The sequence below is a fragment of the Hippocampus bargibanti genome, linkage group LG14, assembly GCF_051943395.1.
Source record: "Hippocampus bargibanti isolate YZ-2025 linkage group LG14, ASM5194339v1, whole genome shotgun sequence".
Lineage (NCBI taxonomy): Eukaryota > Metazoa > Chordata > Actinopteri > Syngnathiformes > Syngnathidae > Hippocampus > Hippocampus bargibanti.
In genome coordinates, this window is record NC_142747.1 from 7359852 (window position 1) to 7381339 (window position 21488).

Here is a 21488-nt window from a genome sequence, read left to right on the forward strand (position 1 = left end):
CTGACAAACACATGCATGCTTTGCATGCAAGTCTGTGTGTGTAATTGTGTTTGTGTATGTGTGTGAATGACCCATTTTCTACATCCCTGGATGAGATTCCTGCCTCACTGTTTTTGCATTCATTAATATAATTGCAAATCAGTCTTCGAGCACCCAACATTTAATCATCCATAAATCACTTGTATTTGGGATTGTGGCTGGTTGTCAATCAGCCACAGGGCACATATAGAGACAAACAATTTTTACCCGCACCGATAATGTATTTGTTTATTTTGCAATATCGCGACACTGTAAACACTGCCAGGGTTGAATAGAAATCAAGTACAGTATTGCATTTGATGTTTATCCATAAGAAGAAATAAAGTGCAATCAGTTGCACTTTATTTATTTGTATTCTGTTGACTGGTTGCTGGGGTCTGCAAGTGTCCTGTTTTTATTGTGTGTCACTTCTTGTCCGCATATTTTGGAATTTTTAATTTGCTCCGTCCCTGTGGCCAAAAAGTGCAGCCGAGCTCCTCAAATTTCAGCTCTGCCTCGGCTTTTTTTCCCTCTCCAGTGGTGACGGCTGAAATTCCGGGGTGGCAGGAAGTGATTGACAACTGTTGACTTTAAATAAAAATGACAACAAAGTTGTGTATGGGATTTTGGGGTCGAGATTAATTCAGCGTTCCATGGGGGGGACAGGCTGTTACATATTGCTGCCCGTCAAATTCAAGTCTCACTCGACATGTAAGGGGCACAAATGACAGTCATAGAGAGATATGAGGCGTTTCTGAATATGATGGCATACATTTAAATAAAAGAACGGCCTTCAACAAAAGTATGCCCATTTAAAAACACACCACGAGAGGGCAGCAGATGTCGAAAGGTGAAGCTCGAGTCTTCTTCCTTCCTTGCAGCGGTTTCATTCCAACAAGATTTTTAGACTTAATTACTACGCCTAATTTGAATCATTTGCCCTAAATAAAGCTTTGAGTTCTACATTGAGTCAGATATTGATTTACAGTGTCATCTGGAAAAAACGAAGGAACGCTGGAGATGGCAGTCGTGTTTCTCACGGCTGTTGTAACAATTTAATTTTGAAAGAAGAAGAAGAGCGATGGCAAAAGCGTCAAGAACTTGCTCCATGGAATAAGAATGCTGACACCCGTACGTTACACCGAACTGTTTTGTAGTTTTTGGTCGTACGGTGTACTCTGAGTTGCCACTCTGTTCTCGGACGTTGCCAGTCTCTGGGTTTGCGCAAGCGTTTACTACTCTCAGCTGCTCATCAACGTTAGCCTTTAGCTTGCTTGCACGTAAACAATGGACTAAACGTGAGCGATACCGAACGCCCACTACCAAAGTAAACCCAACTGTCATTTCGATATAAAAGAGGTGAGCATTTTTCTGCCTCCGTGAACTACTTTCTCATTTTCGATGTGTTGTTCGTCTCAGAAGGTCATTATCTGTAAGTTTTTTTCCCCACTGTACTTCGAGATGATTTCTGCGACGTGTTTTTTTTTGTCTTGCTCACCAGATGGAGTCGCTCAACACTTTTGGATCAGAGATGGAGACTGATGGACAGGGGAGCTATTCTCTGTTTCCATCACTGGATAGCATTGCTGGTTTGTCTGGTACGGCTGACTCGTTGGAAAGGTTTGTTGTCATTGATGCATCCATGGGAAATAACATTATGTACCGTATTTTCGGTATATAAGGTGCACCAAAAAACCTTCATTTTCTTCAAAAGATGACCATAGGCCTTATTCGCAGATGCGCCTTATATGTGAAGTAATATTAAGACACAACTGGTCTCTGTCAGCAGCCACGACTCCATTTCCCCCTGTAGAAGAAATAGTGCGTGACCCCACGCTCTGCTGTAGCGCCTCATCACGTGGTATGCCTTATATTTGGAAAACTTGTATCTATTTATATATTACATTTGTAAAACGTTTTTTTTTTTCAGTAATTGAAGGTGCACCTTATAGTCCGGTGCACCTTATACTGTATATGGAAAAGTTCGAAAAGACACCATTCATTGTGGATGCACCTTCTCCTCCTGTGCACCTTATACAAAATACGGTACACTTGGACAGCAACGACCTTTCTTTGAACAAGTGCGTTTTCTTTAAAGGTCAATTGTGAAGTAAACTTTGTCAATCATATTTTGAGCAATACGTAGGGTCGGAGCTATTGCGTTTTTTTTTAATAGTTTCATATTTACACCCATAGAAATGTGCCTAACAATTAAAGTGCTTTTTTCCGGCAATCTCGGGTGAATCACATATTTTATAGAATTTTTGTGATTAAGCACTTTGCAAATACCTGTACATACATTTGACTTGCCTTGACTTAGTATTTTACCTTTACAGTGAACCGTCAAATGAAATTGCAGAGAAGCCAAACCTGACCTGGCTTGATGCAGCTCAGGTTGGTGCTGTTCCAAGTGAACATATTTATCATGGTTACTACACTAAGATTGACAAACTTAGACGATTTTTTTTGCACGCACACCTAGATTGTTTTGGAAGAAGCAGGACATCCTATGCACATAAAGGAGATCAAGCAGAGAATCATCGACCGGGGGCTTGTGCAGTCTAAGTACGGCTAATAACTACATGTCATTTTACTACCATGTACATAAATTGCTACCTTTTAATTACAAGTCAGGTTGTTGTATAAATGGCGCATTCTCATCTGTTATGTTGGCAGTGCAAAATCCAGTCTGGAAGCCGTCATGTATCGTGAGGTAAGCAAGACTTTTGGTACATTCACACTTTCTGTTCAGCTGATGCTCGCCATTATTCATTTTGAGTTTATTTAATGGAGCGTTTTTTCACATCGCTATAGACATCTGAACCTTTGGGATGAGCTGTATAAGCAAGTTGTTAGATGTGTGTAGCTCATCCAGCCTGGCTGTTTCTGGTTCACTGTCACGCTATATTTCAGACACAAAAAGGAAGCAGGAGATTCAAGAGGATTGAAAACAGAAACGGAGTCTTTGCAATGCTGGTGAGTTGACTTGAGGCAGTACTGCAAAACTAACCTTGCATTCAAATGTTATTGAATATTGCAGATAATGATGTCATGATTTCAATGCTTGTACTTCTTCTGTGGAAGGTTCTGTCCGTGCTTGTTTGTCATGGGATTTTGTCATCAATAAAGCATAGTCGCACCTGCGATCACCACTCCCATTGTGGTTTGGCACCATGAGAGTCTCCCGGTGATCGTTGTCTTCTCCCTTAGACAGATGCCGAGCGGCATCAGGCTCTGAAGACCTTCAGCGCTCAAGCCTTCCTTGGTTCGTCGCAGCAGAACATCGTCTCAACTTTGGGATCCGCTGGTGCCACAGCCCCCGCAGGAGCCATCGCCGCCGCCGCCCCCTTTCCGCCCGCCGCCGTTTCTTCTGAGAATAAAGCAAAGATGAGGAGAGGGGCACGGAAAAAACTGAATGAAAAGTATCGGCTGAAGTACCTTCGACTACGCAAAGCAGCGCGGGCCATGATATTCGTGAGTTTGCAAGATTTTTTTTTTGATTTAATCAAGCAATTACGAATGATACAAAGCTCCACTGTAAAAAAATACATTTGTCATTTACATAGGAAAACACAGCTTTGCACGATGAAGTTGCCCATTTGGAAGAGAAGTTTTTGAGAGCAAAGGAAGAACGGCAGTAAGTCAGTTCACAGAAATGTCTGTCTGTCTGTCTATTTATCATTGTTTCAAAGCTACAACATTGGTCATCTTCAAAATCTATCCACATATCGCCGGAAGCGGCAGGCCCAACTTATGCAACTCTCTCTTCCAAAACATTCAGATTGTTGTTGCTGCACTACCATTCTCTGTCGGAGGGAGACTTCCTGTCTGCGTCTAGCTCGACCTCTCATCCCGCCGTGCCGCCTCCCGTGATGAGCTGCAACCCTGCAGGGCCGACCGGCCTGTGCGGGACGCACCTCCTCACAATAGCGGATGAGGCGCAGCTGAAGAAACCCAAGAAGGAACGCAAAGAGCGAGGCAGAGAGAATGGAAAGGATGAGCGTGAGTGCTCTCTCTGGGGTTTTGTGGTGATCGCAATTATATCAGAACGTTGATATGACGATGACTTCAATTATTCTTAGCTCCAAAGAAGATGACAAAGAAGAGAAAATTGGCTGACGGTTCCCGTAAACTGGTGCAACCCATCCCGCTGGACTCCTGCGGCCGCCCCGTATTCCCCATCGTGCTGGGAGGCCTGACGCTGTACAGCTTAGGCGAGGTGGGTGAAGTCACGTTAGACGCCACGCCGGCCAGCGTGTCCGCAAAAGCAAACATTTCCCGACTCCCTCCCATAGATTATCACAGATCGAATGTTTTTCCATGATGAATGCGCCATCTACCCAGTGGGCTTCTGCAGCACGCGGGTCTTTGCTAGCATGAAAAACCCTGAGCTGCAATGCCTCTACACATGCCAAATCAAAGATGGAGGAAGCGGACCGCAGGTAATCATAAAAATGGACGCGTGCGCTGATTGTGATGATGATGATTGCACCAACACTTTGGAGCTTCCGTTGTTCGTGTGTTCAACAGACATGAACTGCGGATGCTACATCGTTAGCATCTGCTAACAATGGAATTTATTATTCGCCTATTTTTACCCTTGATTTGTTTCAATAGCGGTCAAGTCCCCTTTTTAATTTTTTAATTTTATGGGTCTACTCAGAGTTAAATCATCTTCCTAAGCAAACGATAAGCTTGAGGCTCAAGCTGCATGCGTGTGAAGTTATAGTCATTCAAATGTACCGTGATTAAATTTAGCATGCAGGGAAGCATATGGGAAATTAAAAAGGGGGGGGGCTTATGTCTGAAAAGGGGGCCAATTTCTAAAATTAATGGGGTAGGATTTAACTAGATTGCCGAAGTATACAAAACTGATTGAAATAAACCAAAATACATTCAGAGGCGCGTGATTTTTCTAAAGTGCAAATGAACAAAACATTATTTGATTAAAATCTATTTTTCTAATATCAACAATTTTAATTCAAGTCAAATAATTTATTCAGACATTAAATAAACATTTTAAATTTTCTTTAGCTAATACACAACCAATACTGTGCTATTTTGATGAACAGACTTTGCACAATATTTCTTACAAGTGTCTACTGAAACAAATCTCTTTGCTTTGAAGAATATGCTGCAACAGCTCTGAAATCCAGTGGCGGGCCGTGGACTTCATCGCTAGGCCTTCAGTAGTGCTACGTCTGAATCAATACAGACTGAAAAAAGTGTGGTGTGATTTACTACAAGTCCACGACAGGGTACCATTAGCCAGGAAATAACTGACCGACCTTTCTTAGAGGACAACCGACATCACTTTTTTGTCTCCTAACTGACATCAGACAAATGTTTTATAGCATCTAAAATACCCAAAACTGTATGATATTTTGAGTCAAATGCAACACACCAATTAAAATGACTTAAAGTGTGCTGAAACTGCAAAAAATTGAAACCAGAGGTGGCCAGTTTCAGAAGGTCCCGCCCCCTTGTTCGTGGTGTCACACCAAGACGTCTCGAGAACCAAAACAATGGCTTGAGATTCGGAGAATATGCTTTCTTGTTACTCATCCAGTTATGAATATGATTCAAATAGTTCTGAAGAGGAAAGCAGCCATGTTTGCAATCGATGAAAGAAGTTATTCCCTGTCATTTTGAGGTATCTGGGGGCGGAAATGTAGCACCAAAAAGAGGCAGAAGATGGCGACAAAGCTCCGTGGAAACGGGCTGATTAAGTCCTTACAATTTTTGTCAGCAAATATCAAATGAATGCTCGGTGGCAACACACAAGGATTCACCGTCGCGTTATTTATGTTTTCCTTCTAATTTCGCCATCAACACGGATCAACACGAAGTTTTCAGACCAAACAATGTACCGCAAAATGCATCGAGGTGATGCAAGGTATGTCCTTTCTCGGTCAGGGGCGATCCTTCAGTGACGTGAGGTGAGGACTCGTCACCAACTCAAAAACAAGACTTCCGGAATATTCAGCGCGAGTCGTAAAAATATAGTTATATGCGGTGGAATCTTTGTAAAATACGCTCAGTAGAAGTCATTTGAAGCCATTTTCCAAATTATGGACACAACTTGTCCGGAGGCGTCAGTTGTCCATTTTTACGAGAAAAGTCCGTCTTGAAAATGGCTTTAACAGAAAATATCCAAAGAAATCCATTTCTTCTCCTCCTTCAGCCATTGTGGGTTGACAAAACTGCTATTAAATCAACACAACAATATATTTGCTTATGCAGATTCCTCTGGCCAGTATGCTCTTGTCACTCGTGGCTTGTGATCAGAGCAGTTTTGGCAAACTAGTATGATTGGCTAGTGACTAGCCAATCATCATAGTTTGCGAAAACTCTGACGTTGACCTGCGCCTTCAAGAAGGCGTTGATACCTCTTTTGGGTTCCCAACTCGAAATCTGATTGGTTAGAGCAAAAGTGCGATCAGGGCCCGCAGAACTGATTGTGAAGGCGTCCAGGTAGATTTCTGACCCGGATAACAAATCATGGCTAAAATGTGATTGGCTCAATGCTTGAATACGAAAACACACATCTGGAAGCAGCACAATTGGGTAAAAGCAATGAAGACAATTTGGAAGTATTTAATAAGAATTCATGAACGTCAGTGTGTGATTCTGATATTTTTAGGCCAGCAGAGGAGGCTAGTTATATTCATCCAACCGCACCATATTTAAATTTAGCATGTACTCACTGAACACTTTATTAGGTCCACGATCATTTGGTGATATGTTTCATGCCTTTTTATACAAGGCCGTCAGAAGTGGATTTTGTATGTTGTTTTCCAAAGCGAAGGTCTTTGTTTCAAATGCTCCCATTTGTTGTCATGTCACAGTTTGAGATCGTACCCGAAGATGATCCCCAGAATGCCATCGTGGCCTCCTCTGCCCTGACTTGCCACTCCAACTTGCTCAAAGCCATCGCGTCAGTCAGGTACGAATGCTCTCTGAGATGAAGTCTCACAAGATTTGTCTGTGACATCAAAAAGTCTGGTTTGCTTCATTTTGCCTCCGATAAATTCTCAACTCCAAAAAGCTTTGACGGTTGAACTGCATCACTTTTTTTTCTTCCCAGTTCCAAGGCGGTTGCCCCAATCGTGCCATCCGGCGCAGATTTTTTTGGCTTCTCTCATCCCACCGTCCAGAATCTCATCCAGAGTTGTCCTGGAGCACGAAAGTGTCACAAGTATGTTTCCCATGTTTATTAAACTGTTTATTTTAATAAATATTAATAGATGTTGTTTTCTCTCACATGTGGTTCGCATCACATATATGCTTTCTCCTAATGTCCGTCCTCCCAGCTACCGATGGATCCGTTTCGAAGTGTGCCGCCCAGGCGATGGCCAGAGACCTCACAGCCTGTCTGAGGATGACGCCTCCATCAACTTTGAAGCCTATCAGCAACACCGGCGATTTAGCGACAAGCAAGAGCAAATCTCAGGTTTGGATTGGATTGGATTGGATTGGATTGGATTTGCCTTTATTAGTCTCACAGTGGAGAAATTTACATTTCACAGCAGCAAAGTGATGAAAGGAATGAAAGTAGAAAAACAAATACATGAGCTGCTGGAAAGGCAGCCACTCTCGGGGCGCCGTCTTGAAGTCAAAAGAACAATAAAAACTAAATAACAAATAATATGACAGCATAGAGACAATATGACAAAACAAAGACACGGAGAGACATTTATTCTTCAGGACTTGCTGTACAAAAAGAAAGAAAGAGGAGAGGATCAAAGCGTCTTTCCACCAGTGGATCAGGGACATCATGGTTTATAATCCGAAAAATACGGTACTTACACTTGAATATTATTCTAAAGTACTTGAGTACAATTTATGGCTACTCTACCGATCTCTGTCACCAAAATGGCCTCATTCCTCATCTGCGACCTTGCCACCTCTCAAAATGGCCACCGGAACTCTTCCCTTTGGTCGCCAATGGTTGATTTTACAGGAAAGGGCTTTTAAGTATGGGACAGTTCCAGTCAGTCTCCTGTCAAAGAACATAAAATGCAAAACGTATCTTCGTAGAAACATTGGAGATCTTTGATTGGAGTGTTTCATCGAGGCTTTGTTAAAATGTATGCAGTGGTTCACAAACATAATTGCAAGGAACACTTGAGTAAACAAACACTTAGACGATTAAATAATTTATTAAAATGTCAGACACCGTGGGGGCTGACCAATTGGATCGGTTTCATCAGCCGTCATCTTTGAAGGTGTCAGGCCAGAGCTACCAGCAAAATTTTAGTTAGCTGACGAAGCCTCTTGGAGGAGAAGCGAATTGTCCGACACCTTCAAAGAAATACAGATGACGGCTGAACAAACAGTTTCATCGATGGACCACTCCTGTACGACTGAGATCTTACACAGACGTATCAGTTTCATACTTAACTCATTCACTGCCAGACAATGTGCAAAAATGTGTCCACTCCAGCCAGGTTTTTTGTCATTTTCACTTAAATTTCAGGACCTACAGAATATTGAGTTTTAGGACTGCATAAATATTCAATTCAGCATAATAAAGCTTGGACTATCTTATTTCATCAGAAAAAAAGTAGTTTATTCCCAATTTATATGGGTCTGGAGTTATCTGAGTTTGAAATGGGGACGGCTGTACAAAATACAATCCATCCATTTTCCGTACCGCTTATTCCTCATTACGGTCGCGGGGGGCGCTGGAGCCTATCCCAGCCATCTTGGGCCACCAGGCGGGGAACACCCTGAATTGGTTGCCAGTCACTCTCACACTCACACCTAGGCACAATTTGGAGTGTTCAATCTGCCTGCCATGCATATTTTCCCACACAGGCCCGGGAAGAACATGCAAACTCCACACAGGGAGGCTGGACCGGGTCGGGAATTCACGACCTCTGCACTGTGAAGTCGGCATGCTAACCACTCGACTACCGGGCCGCCCCCAATACAATACATACATATTGATTTATAAAGCGCCGCAAAAAAACAAAAAAACCCAAAACCCAAACAAAGTTGAGAATGGCGCTCCATATCATGATTTTCAATTCCCGAATTATGGCAGTGAATGAGTTAATCATGTCGTCTCTTTCTTTCAGCACCGACCCTGCAGTGTTCTAGCGCCTCGCATCTGCCCGCTACATCCGCAAAACTGCCGACTGCCTACTTCAGCCCCTGACGTTTCTGTGCCTCAAACTGCCTCTGAGGTCATCGCGGTTGACAAAACGGAGAAAACAAATGCGGGACACATCTCATGTCTTTTCTACTGTCCTTGTCTGTGATTTGGGCCCAAATACTGTACATCTGCAGTTGACAACGGTACTTTTCCAAAAGAAAGCTAGCAGCTCGAGAAGTATTCCATATGCTAAAATTGTTTTATTTGTTCAAATACTATGAATGAGAAACAGTGATGTGTCTGCAAACGTGTCAATTTAAATAAAAAAACATCTGGACTTCATACAGTCTTGGGAACATAACAATTTGTCACCATGACTTTCTAAAAATAATTTTATACAAACTACAGTATGTCTCGGCAACTCATAATTTATACAGACTTATTAAAAAATGTCTTTCCAAAAATAATCGTTATTATCTTGATAGCGATTGAAAATGAAAGGCGGCGCCGGTAATGCAGATGTCGCGCCATAAACAGGACATGCTTTAAAATCGCACGGCCAATCTTTCCACGCGTACCGCACAGCTGCTACGTCAGTTGAGGCTTGACAGACGTTGGCTGCTATCTGGACGGTGTTGGGAGCCCAGCGGATGATTGGAGCTGGAATCCACAGCGACTTGGGTCCGCATGGACTCTGTGAGTGTGAGCAGCAGATCTTGGCGGGGGGAAGGACGGGGGATATATTTCACAGATTGTTTTTGGGAAGCAACACAGTGCATTATTAAGCCACTTGGGAAAAATATTTTGTCTGGATACAGTGAGACCTCAACTTACGAACTTAATTGGTTCCCAGACAGAGTGTGTAAGGCGAAAAGTGTGTATCTCAAAAAAAAAAATCCCAAAGGAAATGAATATGGGAATAATCCGTTCCCGGGTTTCCATAAAATATACTTTTCAACTAAATAAGCCTTGAAACTACACACAACATACCTTATTCTATGTATAATAAATGTGCTATTGTATGGTAATGAAAGAAATACACTGCATTGTATCATAAAGTCACTTTATTTACATTTGTGATGGTCATTTATGGCTTGATGGAATGGCGTTGGAGGTCGAAGGTCAAAGGGAATTGCTGTTTGGAAAGAGAGGCGCATTACATGACGACTGTAATTAAAGAAATAAACTGTGCTGTAAAATAAATTTTTATTTACCTTTTTGATGATCGTTGATGACTTATGGAAGGAGAGTCACCTTCCATAAGGACTGTTGGTAACTTAACCGCTGGTGCTGTTCGGTCGTGTGCTTCTGCCGAAGATCACTCCGCCAGCCGTGGTGGGTGTGTATTATGAAAATAGTGCTTATTATCAGGTTTAATTTTCATAAATTTGACGTTTGTAAGACAAAAAGTTTGTAAGTTGAGGTCTTACTGTATACACTGCCCCCCCCAAAAAAAATATTCTACTACCGTTGCTCTTTGCTTTTCTTGTTAATTTTTATGTAAAGCATGTTTGTTCAGTCAAATATAACAAACAAAAATAGGAACATTTACATTCTGCCACTATACATCACTGGCATATATGGTTGAAGAAAAACATTTCAATATTTTTTTTATGTTCCAGCAAATTAAGCAGCACGCAGATCATCTCTAAAGGCACACGAGTGTACCGCGGCACGCGACTTGGGATTCACTTGCTTGAAGCTGTATGCGGGTTTTACAAGCAGCGAGGTCAGTACGAGCCGCCCACTGTCGATGTTTATTACCTCAAAGATGTCTTGGGATGACTTGACAGCGACTGCTTGATCGTAGCTGATGTTGACGTACATCGGAGTGGACAGGATTTGTTTCGGGAAAGGGCCAAGGAAGGCCACATCCTCCTCATCGTAGGCCACCGCTCGTGCTCCTAGCGTCAGTCTGTACGCTACGTCTTGCTTGTCACGAGGGTGGATGCTGCAGGTATACACAGTCATGTCACGCGGCATCACCCGTGGAGGAAGGAGACGTTTAGGTGGGTTCAGATCGCAGTTCTGGTTTCAAAAGTGTTCTTTGGAGCAGATACAAGGTTCGTAGGTGCAGGATGGAAAACTAGTGAGCACTTTGGCTTTTTCAAAATTAGGATCTTAGAAGCGGTATTTGGGCAATTGAAATTCACATTTTTCTTTCGATTAACCCGATCATTTATTCGCGATCAATTAATCATCTGTTGTCGATTCCACACTTTAAACGTCTCTTACAAGTCTAATGTTTCCTTACTTGCCGTACGGTGAGGTCTCATCTGGTAAATCTAAAGCCACAGCCATGAAGGTCCTTTGCATGCGAGAGTTGGGAACAAAGCCTTTGTTGGCCGTCTGGTGCCAGCGGATGTTTGGGAAACCGTCATCCTTGGAGCCTTTTATGTTGGTGGACAGCTGCACCGGGGAGAATCAGAAAACCTTGAATCGTCCCAAAATAGGGAAATTTTCAGTCCACAGCAGCAATTTGAAAGGGTGTGGGGGGGATGTGAAAGGATAAAAAAAAAACAAAAAAACAAGATATTCTAAGTATAGTAAAAAAGTAGTTGCTTTTTGTTGAAAAGACACTTGAAATGATCACGACAATGATGATTCTGGCCTAAGAAACTGTTCAATGGTAAAAGAGTGAAAATAATTGGCTCGAACTGACGAGTGTTTGAATCATCAAATTTGTCAATCTGTCAGGTGAATTGATGGATCGGATGCTTCATGTCACAACGAGGGTAGAGCAAGTGCGGAAGAATGAATGACTGTCTTTGCGTTGTCATGTTATTTAGTTTTTTTTACTTTAAGATGATGCCGCGAGAGTGGCTGCCTTTCCAGCAGCTCCTATATTTTGTTTTCTACTTCTTTCTTTCCTTTCCTCTTCCTTTCATGACTTTGCTGCTGTGAAATGTAAATTTCTCCACTGCGCGACGAATAAAGGTACATCCAATTCAAAAGAACTTTCCATCCTCTTTATTAATTCATTTAACTCAACAATGTTAACTCAATCAATGCCATTAACAAATGTATATGTCAATTGAAAATATGACGTAGAGCGTCATTCCCGAATTTGTACGGGTTTTGGTTTTGCTTGTTTGAGTGTCGATAAAGCGCCGGCCATGGCCTCTGGCAATGTTTTTTCACAAGGGGCAGCATTTCCTTTAGTTTTCCATGTTAGCGCTTTGTTCCAGCTTAATCTGTTGTTAAAGCGCTATACGAACCAATATGTATGTTCAGCCGCCCTTATTTCAAGCTCATATAACTCCAGACCCATCTAAAAAATGACTTTGGAACACACCGAAACAAATGCAAGGTGTTTATGGCTATATATTAGTGAGGCAAGATTGCAAACGACGAAAGTTAAAATCTCTGAAGGAAAACGAACAGTTTTCAATTGTGGCTTAATGAAACATTTTTTCTTTAGCTATTTTAACAGAAGTATGTCATATGTAGCGCAGATCATGTTGCAATATGAACTAATCGTAATAGATATGCGCTGATGCTGGCGCAGTAGAGTGACAAAGTTGCGCCGCTGGCTGTCAAAATGTGTAAATGTCACACAGGCGCGGGACAGATGCATCCATGAAAAGTGTGACGTTGAGCGACATAGAAACTGTCAAATTGACAGGTTAAAAAAATGCAAGCAAATTATGTCCCTTCAAAATAAGATGCATCGCAAATACATAATGCATGAAAACCATGACTCACAGTCGCCGGGTGTTATGCAGAGTGAGTTTGTCATTCATTTTGCTCACGCCTCGATTTCATTTTAGCGTCGCAAGTAACATCCATCCATTTTCCGTACCGCTTATTCCTCATTCGGGTCGCAGGGGTTGCTGGAGCCTATCTCAGCTGTCTTCGGGCACGAGGCGGGGGACACCCTGAATTGGTTGCCAGCCAATCGCAGAGCACACAAAGACGTACAACAGTCACTTTCACAATCACACCTCGGGACAATTTGGAGTGGTCAATCTGCCTCCCATGCATGTTTTTGGATTGTGGGAGGAAACCGGAGGACCCGGAGAAAACCCACGCGGGCCCGGGGAGAACATGCAAACTCCACACAGGGAGGCCGGACCGGCGACCTCTGCAACGTGAAGCTGGTGTGCTAACCACTCGACTACCGGGCCGCCCGTCGCGAGTAACATATTCACTAATGTACCTAGAAAACGGGTAATTTTTCAAAATAAAATATCTTCCAGATAACGGCACTCTAAACAAATAACCATTGCATTTCTAAAGAATAAAATATTGGCCCAAAAAAATACCTGCACAAATCCAAAGGGAAAGTCCACCGCGGTTTGCCCACCTGAGCCCAGGTGAAATGCAATCCTCCAATCATCAATCATGGCAGGGAAAGAACAGTTGTATTTGTTTTCATGATAATTTGTATTTCCTTCACCTAAAAAAAAGTGAGGCATTTCTATCTATGCGTTGCATATCTACGGGTACGGACGCTCCCCAATTTACGAACATTTTTGCTGGTATGTTCGGACAGAGATGCTGTAAATTAAATTTTGGATTGCGCGCCTTTTTCCGACTGAGCTCGCTTGCGATTGGCTGCATAGAGTATGTGGGCGGGAAGGAAATCCCTCTTCCCAGTTGACGGCCCATGAGGAGGCGATGCAAAACAAAAAGTAATGGCTGCTGGCACATAAATGAGTAATTATGTGCCAGCAGCTCCAGTAATGGATTTCTGAAGACCCAAGGAAATATGCCGTCGTACTACAGTAGGTGTGAATTTATTTTACGACTGTTAGAGCGTCTGTGTTTTATACTTCCTTGTTCAGTGTCTGACTTAAACATACATTCCATACAAAATATAGCACTGAAGCAACTTACGAAGAAATTCACCTTACGAACGACCGCTCGGAATGTTTCTCATTTGTAAGGTGGGGAGCGTTTGTATTGAATAGGCTGTGCACCTTACCTTGGTACCACAGCGCTCCTTTGAGTGTCATATTTAGCAGCGGATGGATCATCGCATTCCACAGGACGGAGTTTTCAGTTGGCGCGGTGCTGACAAAGGTTTTGAGAAGCCTTGAGAGCAACGGTTCCCCAGTTTTTAGTCTGCAACAAACCAGTAAATAACGAGTGGCCGCTGATGGACAATTGTGTACACCTACTTTTGATTCTGGTCCAATCCACATTGACGAAGTGCTCTTGAAGATGACCAGACTTCGATGGCCGTGCCCCCCCAACAGGATTCCACCAGTCCGATTGGGTAGTTGAGTTTTTCGTACATGTAACGGCCAAAGAGCCAACACACGGCAGAGAACTCCGAAACAGAATCTGGAAACACGCTGCCTTCTCAGAAGCGGTCATTGGACCGTGAAATGGAGAAACAAGCCGCTTGCTTACTTGCTTTTGGGATGGACCATGGAAGCATCACTCCAATCAGATCGGTCAGCTCTGTGTCACTCGCCTTCAAGGCAACCATAAAAGGCCTGACGTGAGGATAATTGGATGCCAGGGCGAGTTCCTCGGATGCATTGAAAATCTACCGGGTTAAAAATAAATAAATAAAATGACACCTTACCGGCCCTGTGGTCCAGCGGTTTGTCCGTCGACCCCAAAGTGCAGAGGTCGTGGAGTTTTGCTGACCTGAGAAGTTTTAAAGTACATGTTGCTCTGGCCACCACAAAGCCAAACGTCACCGAATAAAACATCCGTCAGAGTGGCCGCACTGTCCTGAAGAGTTGCAGTGATGTTGTAGGGACCACCAGCCTCGATGGGGTCCATAACGACTCGCCAAACGCCTGCATATGGCACAGTGAAGTGTCATGCTTTCAAGTTACGGTATGCCTTGTACTATTAGTATCTAAAAAGCATGTATTAAAAATCTTTGATCCCTCACACTGGGCCATACTAGAGAGCATTACAGTGAGTACAGTACTGCTTTGAGATACAAGTGACTCAACCTGAATTTTTAGATAGACAGACGCTCCTCTACTTATGAACATTTGAGTTACAAACAATGGTACATACGAACATTTTTGTAGTAACATGTAGTATTCTCTCCAGTTGTACACATATATATACATATGTATATATATTATTTAGATATTTTAGAGATATTTTATTACATCTTTATTTTTCAGTACAAACCAATACAGGTTACTTATACAAGCCTTAAAGGACAACCGACACCATTTTTTTTGTTCCGAACTGGCATCAGAAAAACGTTTTATAGCATCTAAAATACCCAAAACACGCATGCTGATATTTTTGGTCAAATGCAAAACACAAATAAAAATGACTTAAAGTGTCCAAAAACTGCCACAAATCAGCTCGAAACTGGGGATTTTCAGAAAGTCCCGCCCCCAGTTCGTGACGTCACGCAAGGTCGTCTTGCCTTGCTCAAGAAACTAAACAATGGGCTCACGGAGTTCAGATTCGGAGAAGATGCTTAATAGTTACTCATCCAGTTATGAATATGATTCAAATAGTTCTGAAGAGGAAAGCATAAATGTTTACAATCGATTAAAGGAGTCCTCCCATATCAATTTGAGCCATCAATGACAGCAATGTAGTGTCCCAGAAAATGCACAAGATGGCGCGCAAGCTCCGTTGGAAATGGGCTGATTTGTCTGCTGGGAATTTGTGTCAGCGAGTATCAAATAGCAGTCTTGGTGCAACGACTCACCATTGTGTTATTTATGTTTTCCTTCTAATTTCACCATCAACACGGATCAACACGAAGTTTTCAGACCAAACAAAGTACCCAAAAATCATTGTGTGTCGCTTTCTCGGTCAGTGACGATACCTACCGTGTAAAATATGCTCAATAGAAGTCATCTGAAGTGATTTTACAAATTATGGACACAACTTGTTCGGAGGCATCGGTTGTCCTTTAAACATACTTATATAAACCTTAAAGGACAACCGACGTCTCCGGACAAATTGTGTCCATAATTTGTAAAATGGCTTCAAATGACTTCTACTGAGCGTATTTTACAAACATTGGATTGGATTGGATTGGATTGGATATGCCTTTATTATTCTCACAGTGGAGAAATTTACATTCCACCGCATATAGCTATATTTTACGTTTTAAGACTGGCGCTGAATATTCAGGAAGTCTTGTTTTTGAGTTGGTGACGAGTGTGTATGTGACGTCACGAAAGGACCGCCCCTGACCGAAAAATAGACACATTGTAGCAGTCATTCCATCACGTCAATGTATTTTGCTGTACTTGTTTGGTCTGAAAACCTCGTGTTGCACCCAAAAGCCGCCAGAAGAGGGCGTCCACGCTCCATGTAAGGAATTTATCAGCCGGTGCAAACGGGCTGATTCATTCCTCATAACAGCTCGGTGGCCATTTTGTGCCTCTTTTTGGGTGCGACATTTCCCCCAATGTTGCCTCAAAATGGCACGGAATAAATTATTTAATCGATTGCAAACGTGTATGCTCTCCTCTTCTGAACTATTTGCATCATATTCATAACTGGATGTGTAACAAGAAAGCATATTCTCCGAATCTGAAGCCATTGTTTTGATTCTCCAGCAATGCAAGACGTCTTGGCGTGACGTCACAAACTGGGGGCGGGACTTTCTGAAAATGCCCAATTCGCAGCTCAATCTTTTTGCAGATTTTGGACACTTTAAGTCATTTTTATTGGTGTTTTGCATTTTGTTTTGCGGCGAGACAGCAAGCAGGTGGAAAGATGATAAAAGTTCACTCAGCCAGATGCAGGAAGGGTATTGTGAGTTTTCTTCATTTGAAGTTGCAATGGATGTCGGTTTTCGGCAGACCACAGGTAACACTGCTCTCCAGGCTGTATTTTCTCCCTCTTCTTCCTCCTCGAAGTGACTGGCTCAGTCTGGTTTTATAGGTGCTTCACCTGAGCTTCTGGCCAATCAGGTCCCAGCAGCAATTGGCTATTCCCATTCGCCACACTCTACTGTTTTGGATGGGAGAAATGCGCACCTTTCTCCCATCCAAAATCCAGAAAACACAAAATGATTTAACATTTCTTTTGGCATCATGACATCTTTGAATAAAAATATCATACTGCGTGTTTTGGGTATTTTAGATGCTATAAAACGTTTTTCTGATGTCAGTTAAGAAACAAAAAAGTGACGTCGGTTGTCCTTTAACCACACTTATATAAGCCCTAAACATACATTCTATCGAAAATATAGCACTGAAGCAACTTAAGAACAAAGTTACGTTACGAATGACCGTTCGGAACGTATCTCGTTCGTAAATTGGGGCGCATTTGTATAAGCTGTGATGTGGTCATTTGTTTGCTTTGATTTATATCCGAAGAGTCATAGCAACAGGATACATTTACCGTTCTTCACAGTGACCGGTGAACTGTTGTATTTCATTGGTCCTGACAAGCAGACTGTAACCTGGGCACCTTCAGGGTTGCCATAACCCCAAAGAATCGCTCTCTTCGGAGACTTTTGCAGCACCATGTGGTTGCCATAGTAGGAGGCAAAGCCAACGGACATCAATTCTAAACACACAGACACAAGCGTTCTCTTCAAAGAAAGATTTACACGTCAATCCACATCGATGAGAAGGTTTCTTCAGCCGTCATCTGTACAAAAGTGAAGGTTTCGGACGTTTCGCCTCCTATCCAAGAGGCTTCGTCAGCGAACTAAAGTCTGACTGGTCGTATCGGCCCCATTTATATATCCCTAATGTCCAGACATGGTGGCGCCGGACACAGCTATGATAGGTCCCTACTCTCAGGTTGGGGGGGGGGCAAGGGGCCCCTCCCTGTGGCCCCACTGATTGTTCCTACATTCCTGACTAACGACTGGCCTATTACCCCCACTCCCCCCGGTATCACCTCATCAGCATAACGACCCTCATCAGCATTACGAAAGTTGCCTAACCTGTTTTGCCTAAGCAGGCTATTGTATGAACGATCCAAATTGAACCTCACCCCACCAGACCGGTTTAATGAAGGATTTTGTTGTTTTATAAGAATCGCCTCTTTTACCCCCTTTTCAAACCATCTATGTTCTTTCGCTAAGATTTTAACCTCATTGTCGTCAAATGAGTGTACAACCTTGGCACACACAAAATATAAACTTGGTCACTTCTCACTATTGTTCCAAGGGTTGGAAAAAATAGAGTATAATAAAGATTTTTTTTCAACTATACTATAATGTAAATGATAATTTTAATCCATCCATTCATTTATATATTCATTCATTTATGGATTAATTTTAGATGAAGGACACTGACTTGCTGTGGCGACCCCTGAGGGGAATGGCCGAAAGGAAAAGAAGGGTTATTAAGTGAGTTATTTAGTTATGTATTTATTTATACAGTGCACTTGTGATGCTCCCATTTACTTTTTGCTTGGAATTGCGAAATGCAACTGACATGACATGTGGCATCCGACTCACAGGAGTGGATTTGCCCCAAAAAAAACACGAACGCACAAACTGAGTACACAGTGCGGATTTACTCGTAAATTAACGTGGTGAATGAACGGTTATATCTGTTCATATTTTGGCTACTGAAGTGTCTGTAATGGTATTTTGTTTTTTTAAATAATATATCATGAAAATAATGTCACGATGTGTGTCTTGGGCCATATTTGGTTTAGCTTGTATAATATTCTCATACCCGGAGTGAAGCAAGTGCATACTTTGAACCATCTGTTAATCATGATACACTGCTTACTGGAGACTTTGTGGAGACAAACTGATAAAAGCTAAGAATTGTTTTGGGAGAATGCATCCTTGACGTCGCCCTTCTGCTGAAATAAATACATATGTTGCGTGTCCATGATGTGGAGACACTGGTGATCAACTAGCCATTGTAAATCATTAGTGTACAGAATACTCTGCAAATGAACCATTTGAAAGTACTTCTGTGTAGGCTCTCAGTCGTACAGGATTGGTCCATCGACGAAAAGGTTTCTTCAGCAGTCATCTGTACTTCTTTCAAGGTGTCGGATGATTCGCTCCTCATCCGAAGAGCTTCGTCAGCAATGAAGAGTGAAACGTCCAACACCTTCGAAGAAGTCCAAATGACGGCTGAAAAAACCTTTTCATCGATTTGAAATTACTGTTCATCTTTTCCAGCTCGTATTTGGATCACCAAAATTCCCATCATCCGATATTAACGAAGGAAAGGCGGCAACTCTCTTCCAACAAGAACTCCAAACCAGAGAAATGAAGGACAAAAAATGGCTCCCATTTCCGGCTCCTTGTTGGGGACCGACTCTCTTCGTTCCCTTCAGAGATCGGCTCCATGAACCCGCACGTTCGCGAACGACACATCACTAACGCACACTGACTTAGATCGCTGTCAAAGGACGGGATGTCGCGTTGTGGCTGTGTTGCCAGATCCGCTCAATATTACAGCATTGCACAAAATGAGGATACAATATAACGTTCTTAATACACACACTTATATGTGCGTGCGTGGCTCTCACTGAATAACATTTCTAAATGTTTTGCTTCGACGGCTCTCTTCGTAAAAAAAGGTTCCCGACCTCTGTACGAGACGAACGCCACCTCGTTCATATTCAACATGACGCATTTTGACGAAGACTCGAAACGAAAAGCGAGTTTTACTCACCGCAGCGTTGAAAGGAAACTAAAACCAAAATAACCAAATCATAAAAGAGCAAAGACAATACAATCTTAGGAAAATGTCTCGCCATTCTTGCTCACACTTTCGTTTCATTCCTTTTGACGATTGATGTGTCGTTCACGAGCGAAGCGGCTTTTAGTGCCGGTTCTTTGAAGTGATCGACTGAAACAGGCTGTTCATTGGGAGCCGCTTGAAGAGACAACTTCCTGCCATTCGGTTGAAGCCGCACGTGATTGGTCAAAATCAAAATCACCCTGTATTGGTTGCCAACAAATTGCAGAGCTCACAAAGACAACCATTCACTCTGACACTCGCACAATTTTTGAGTGTTCAATCAGCCTGCATTCCATATTTTTGGAACGTGTGAGGAAACCGAAGGACCTGGAGTTGGCAGCAATACGTCTGTGTAAGCTCTCAGTTGTACAGGAGTGGTCCATCGATGAAAAGAAGAAAAAGTACAGATGACGGCTGAAGAAACCTTTTCATTGAAGGACCTCGAGAAAACCCATGCAGGCAAACCCAGGGAGAACATGCAAACTCCACACAGGGAGGCCGGACCGGGCCGCCTTCACTTAACTTCACTTATACTTCTTCACAATATATAAAAACGTATATACTATATTTCTATAAACTATAAACTATAAACTATAAAAGAGAGACTGTGCTGAGCGGTTTTTCGGCAGCACAAATATGCCATTACTGTTTTTGAATGGGTGGAATGTCCGTGCCACTTGTCTGTCATCGCTGGACAGCTCTGGGGCGATTGTGCATTTTTGCACCTGTCGTGGGCAGTATTTTCACAGCCCTGCTTTGTTCAGTAGAAATGTTGGTGCTGTTGGACAGTCTGCGGCTGGATGGATGCATGGCTTGAGGAGCCCGCAATGAGAAGAAAGTTGCATCAGCGCAGAGTGCCGATGCATTTGTGGAACTGTTGCGGCTGGGAATTGAAGCGGATTTACGTGGGACAGGAGATGTGAGACAATCTCTTTTCGCCAATGGATGCTACAGATTCGTGTTTGCTTTCAACATTTAGCTTGTAACAGATGTACATTTTCCACTATGACGTCCATGATCCTCTGGTGAAAAGGACGCTTTGATCGTCTCCTCTTTCATCTACAACTGCTTCATGTAACAAAGAGGGTACAGAAAGTGCTTAAGAATGAATTTGTGTTGTCCTATTGTCGTTGTGTTGTGTTATTCTTTTGATTTCAAGATGGTGCCGCGAGAGTGGCTGCCTTTCCAGCAGCTCACATATTTTGTTTTTCTACTTCTTTCATTCCTTTCATCTTCCTTTCATAACTTTGCTGCTGTGAAATGTAAATTTCTCCACTGCGAGACTCAGAAAGGTAAATCCAATCCAATCCAAAAATGGCGGTTCAGTCTAATCCTGGCCCTGGAATGTCTGCTGCAATAAGTACTGGATAAATTGAAGGAACTCAGGCTGGGATTCAATGAGATAATAAATGCCTCTAGGCCCGATGCCGCTCCCATTAACTCCAATAACTCATGTATAAAACATAGAAGAAACTGCATCTTAAATGGATAGATAACACCAAATATGATTTGTACCACAAAGTGTTTTTATCTCCTGATTATGCTTGACCTTATTTGCTTCGTACAGTCACCGCAAAAGCCATGCCTTTGACGGTGCAGAGATAAAAGTAACATTGCAATCATTTAGTGTCACCTCCAAATGTAATGATTTATGTATCACGTTCCTCCAGACAACACGAAACAAACGTGACAATGCATTTTAATATAATCACTTCAGTTCAAGAAAGCCAGTGCGAAATAGGATTGGAAAA

General features: G+C 42.5%; 2 protein-coding genes across 8 annotated transcripts; one reads left to right on the top strand and one right to left on the bottom strand.

The window, feature by feature from the left end:
• The first annotated feature begins 886 nt into the window (after positions 1–886).
• tbrg1 (transforming growth factor beta regulator 1) lies at positions 887–9460 on the top strand. Of its 3 annotated transcripts, none has more exons than XM_089014094.1 (15): positions 887–1377; positions 1520–1638; positions 2355–2412; positions 2501–2583; positions 2695–2731; positions 2932–2994; positions 3229–3492; positions 3585–3655; positions 3800–4020; positions 4101–4237; positions 4314–4460; positions 6867–6964; positions 7106–7216; positions 7332–7471; positions 9102–9460. In XM_089014094.1, exons 2-15 carry the CDS (start codon positions 1520–1522, stop codon positions 9179–9181), a joined length of 1629 nt encoding a protein of 542 aa, XP_088870220.1. In that variant the 5' UTR covers positions 887–1377; the 3' UTR covers positions 9182–9460. The 3 variants fall into 3 exon arrangements, with proteins under 3 accessions (XP_088870220.1, XP_088870219.1, XP_088870221.1); XM_089014093.1 differs by having other exon boundaries at positions 887–1149; XM_089014095.1 differs by lacking the exons at positions 887–1377; positions 1520–1638 and adding an exon at positions 1862–1879.
• On the bottom strand, positions 7482–19798 carry siae (sialic acid acetylesterase). 5 transcript variants are annotated; one of them, XM_089014098.1, is made up of 11 exons: positions 19669–19798; positions 17414–17581; positions 14655–14874; positions 14477–14562; positions 14242–14407; positions 14046–14185; positions 13384–13517; positions 11373–11527; positions 10883–11069; positions 9697–9833; positions 7482–8020 (listed from the first exon to the last, which is right to left on the bottom strand). In XM_089014098.1, the coding sequence occupies exons 1-11, from the start codon at positions 19751–19753 to the stop codon at positions 7900–7902; spliced, it is 1599 nt and encodes a 532-aa protein (XP_088870224.1). In that variant the 5' UTR covers positions 19754–19798; the 3' UTR covers positions 7482–7899. The 5 variants fall into 5 exon arrangements, 4 of the variants coding, with proteins under 4 accessions (XP_088870224.1, XP_088870223.1, XP_088870225.1 ...); XM_089014097.1 differs by lacking the exon at positions 7482–8020 and having other exon boundaries at positions 9551–9833; positions 14477–14615; positions 14720–14874; XM_089014099.1 differs by lacking the exon at positions 7482–8020 and having other exon boundaries at positions 9551–9833; positions 14046–14155.
• Positions 19799–21488: the final 1690 nt, after the last annotated feature.

Bases quoted from the DNA above. Each gene is read 5' to 3' on its own strand.
- tbrg1 (XM_089014093.1), top strand. The intron at 2,413-2,500 runs GTTGGTGCTGTT...ACGCACACCTAG, and splicing joins CCTGGCTTGATGCAGCTCAG to ATTGTTTTGGAAGAAGCAGG. The intron at 7,472-9,101 runs GTTTGGATTGGA...TCTTTCTTTCAG, and splicing joins CAAGCAAGAGCAAATCTCAG to CACCGACCCTGCAGTGTTCT.
- siae (XM_089014096.1), bottom strand. From the start codon at position 19,753: ATGGCGAGACATTTTCCTAAGATTGTATTGTCTTTGCTCTTTTATGAT. The intron at 14,408-14,476 runs GTAAGCAAGCGG...GCGTGTTTCCAG, and splicing joins ATGGTCCATCCCAAAAGCAA to ATTCTGTTTCGGAGTTCTCT. The intron at 14,186-14,241 runs GTAGGTGTACAC...GGTTTGTTGCAG, and splicing joins GGATTGGACCAGAATCAAAA to ACTAAAAACTGGGGAACCGT.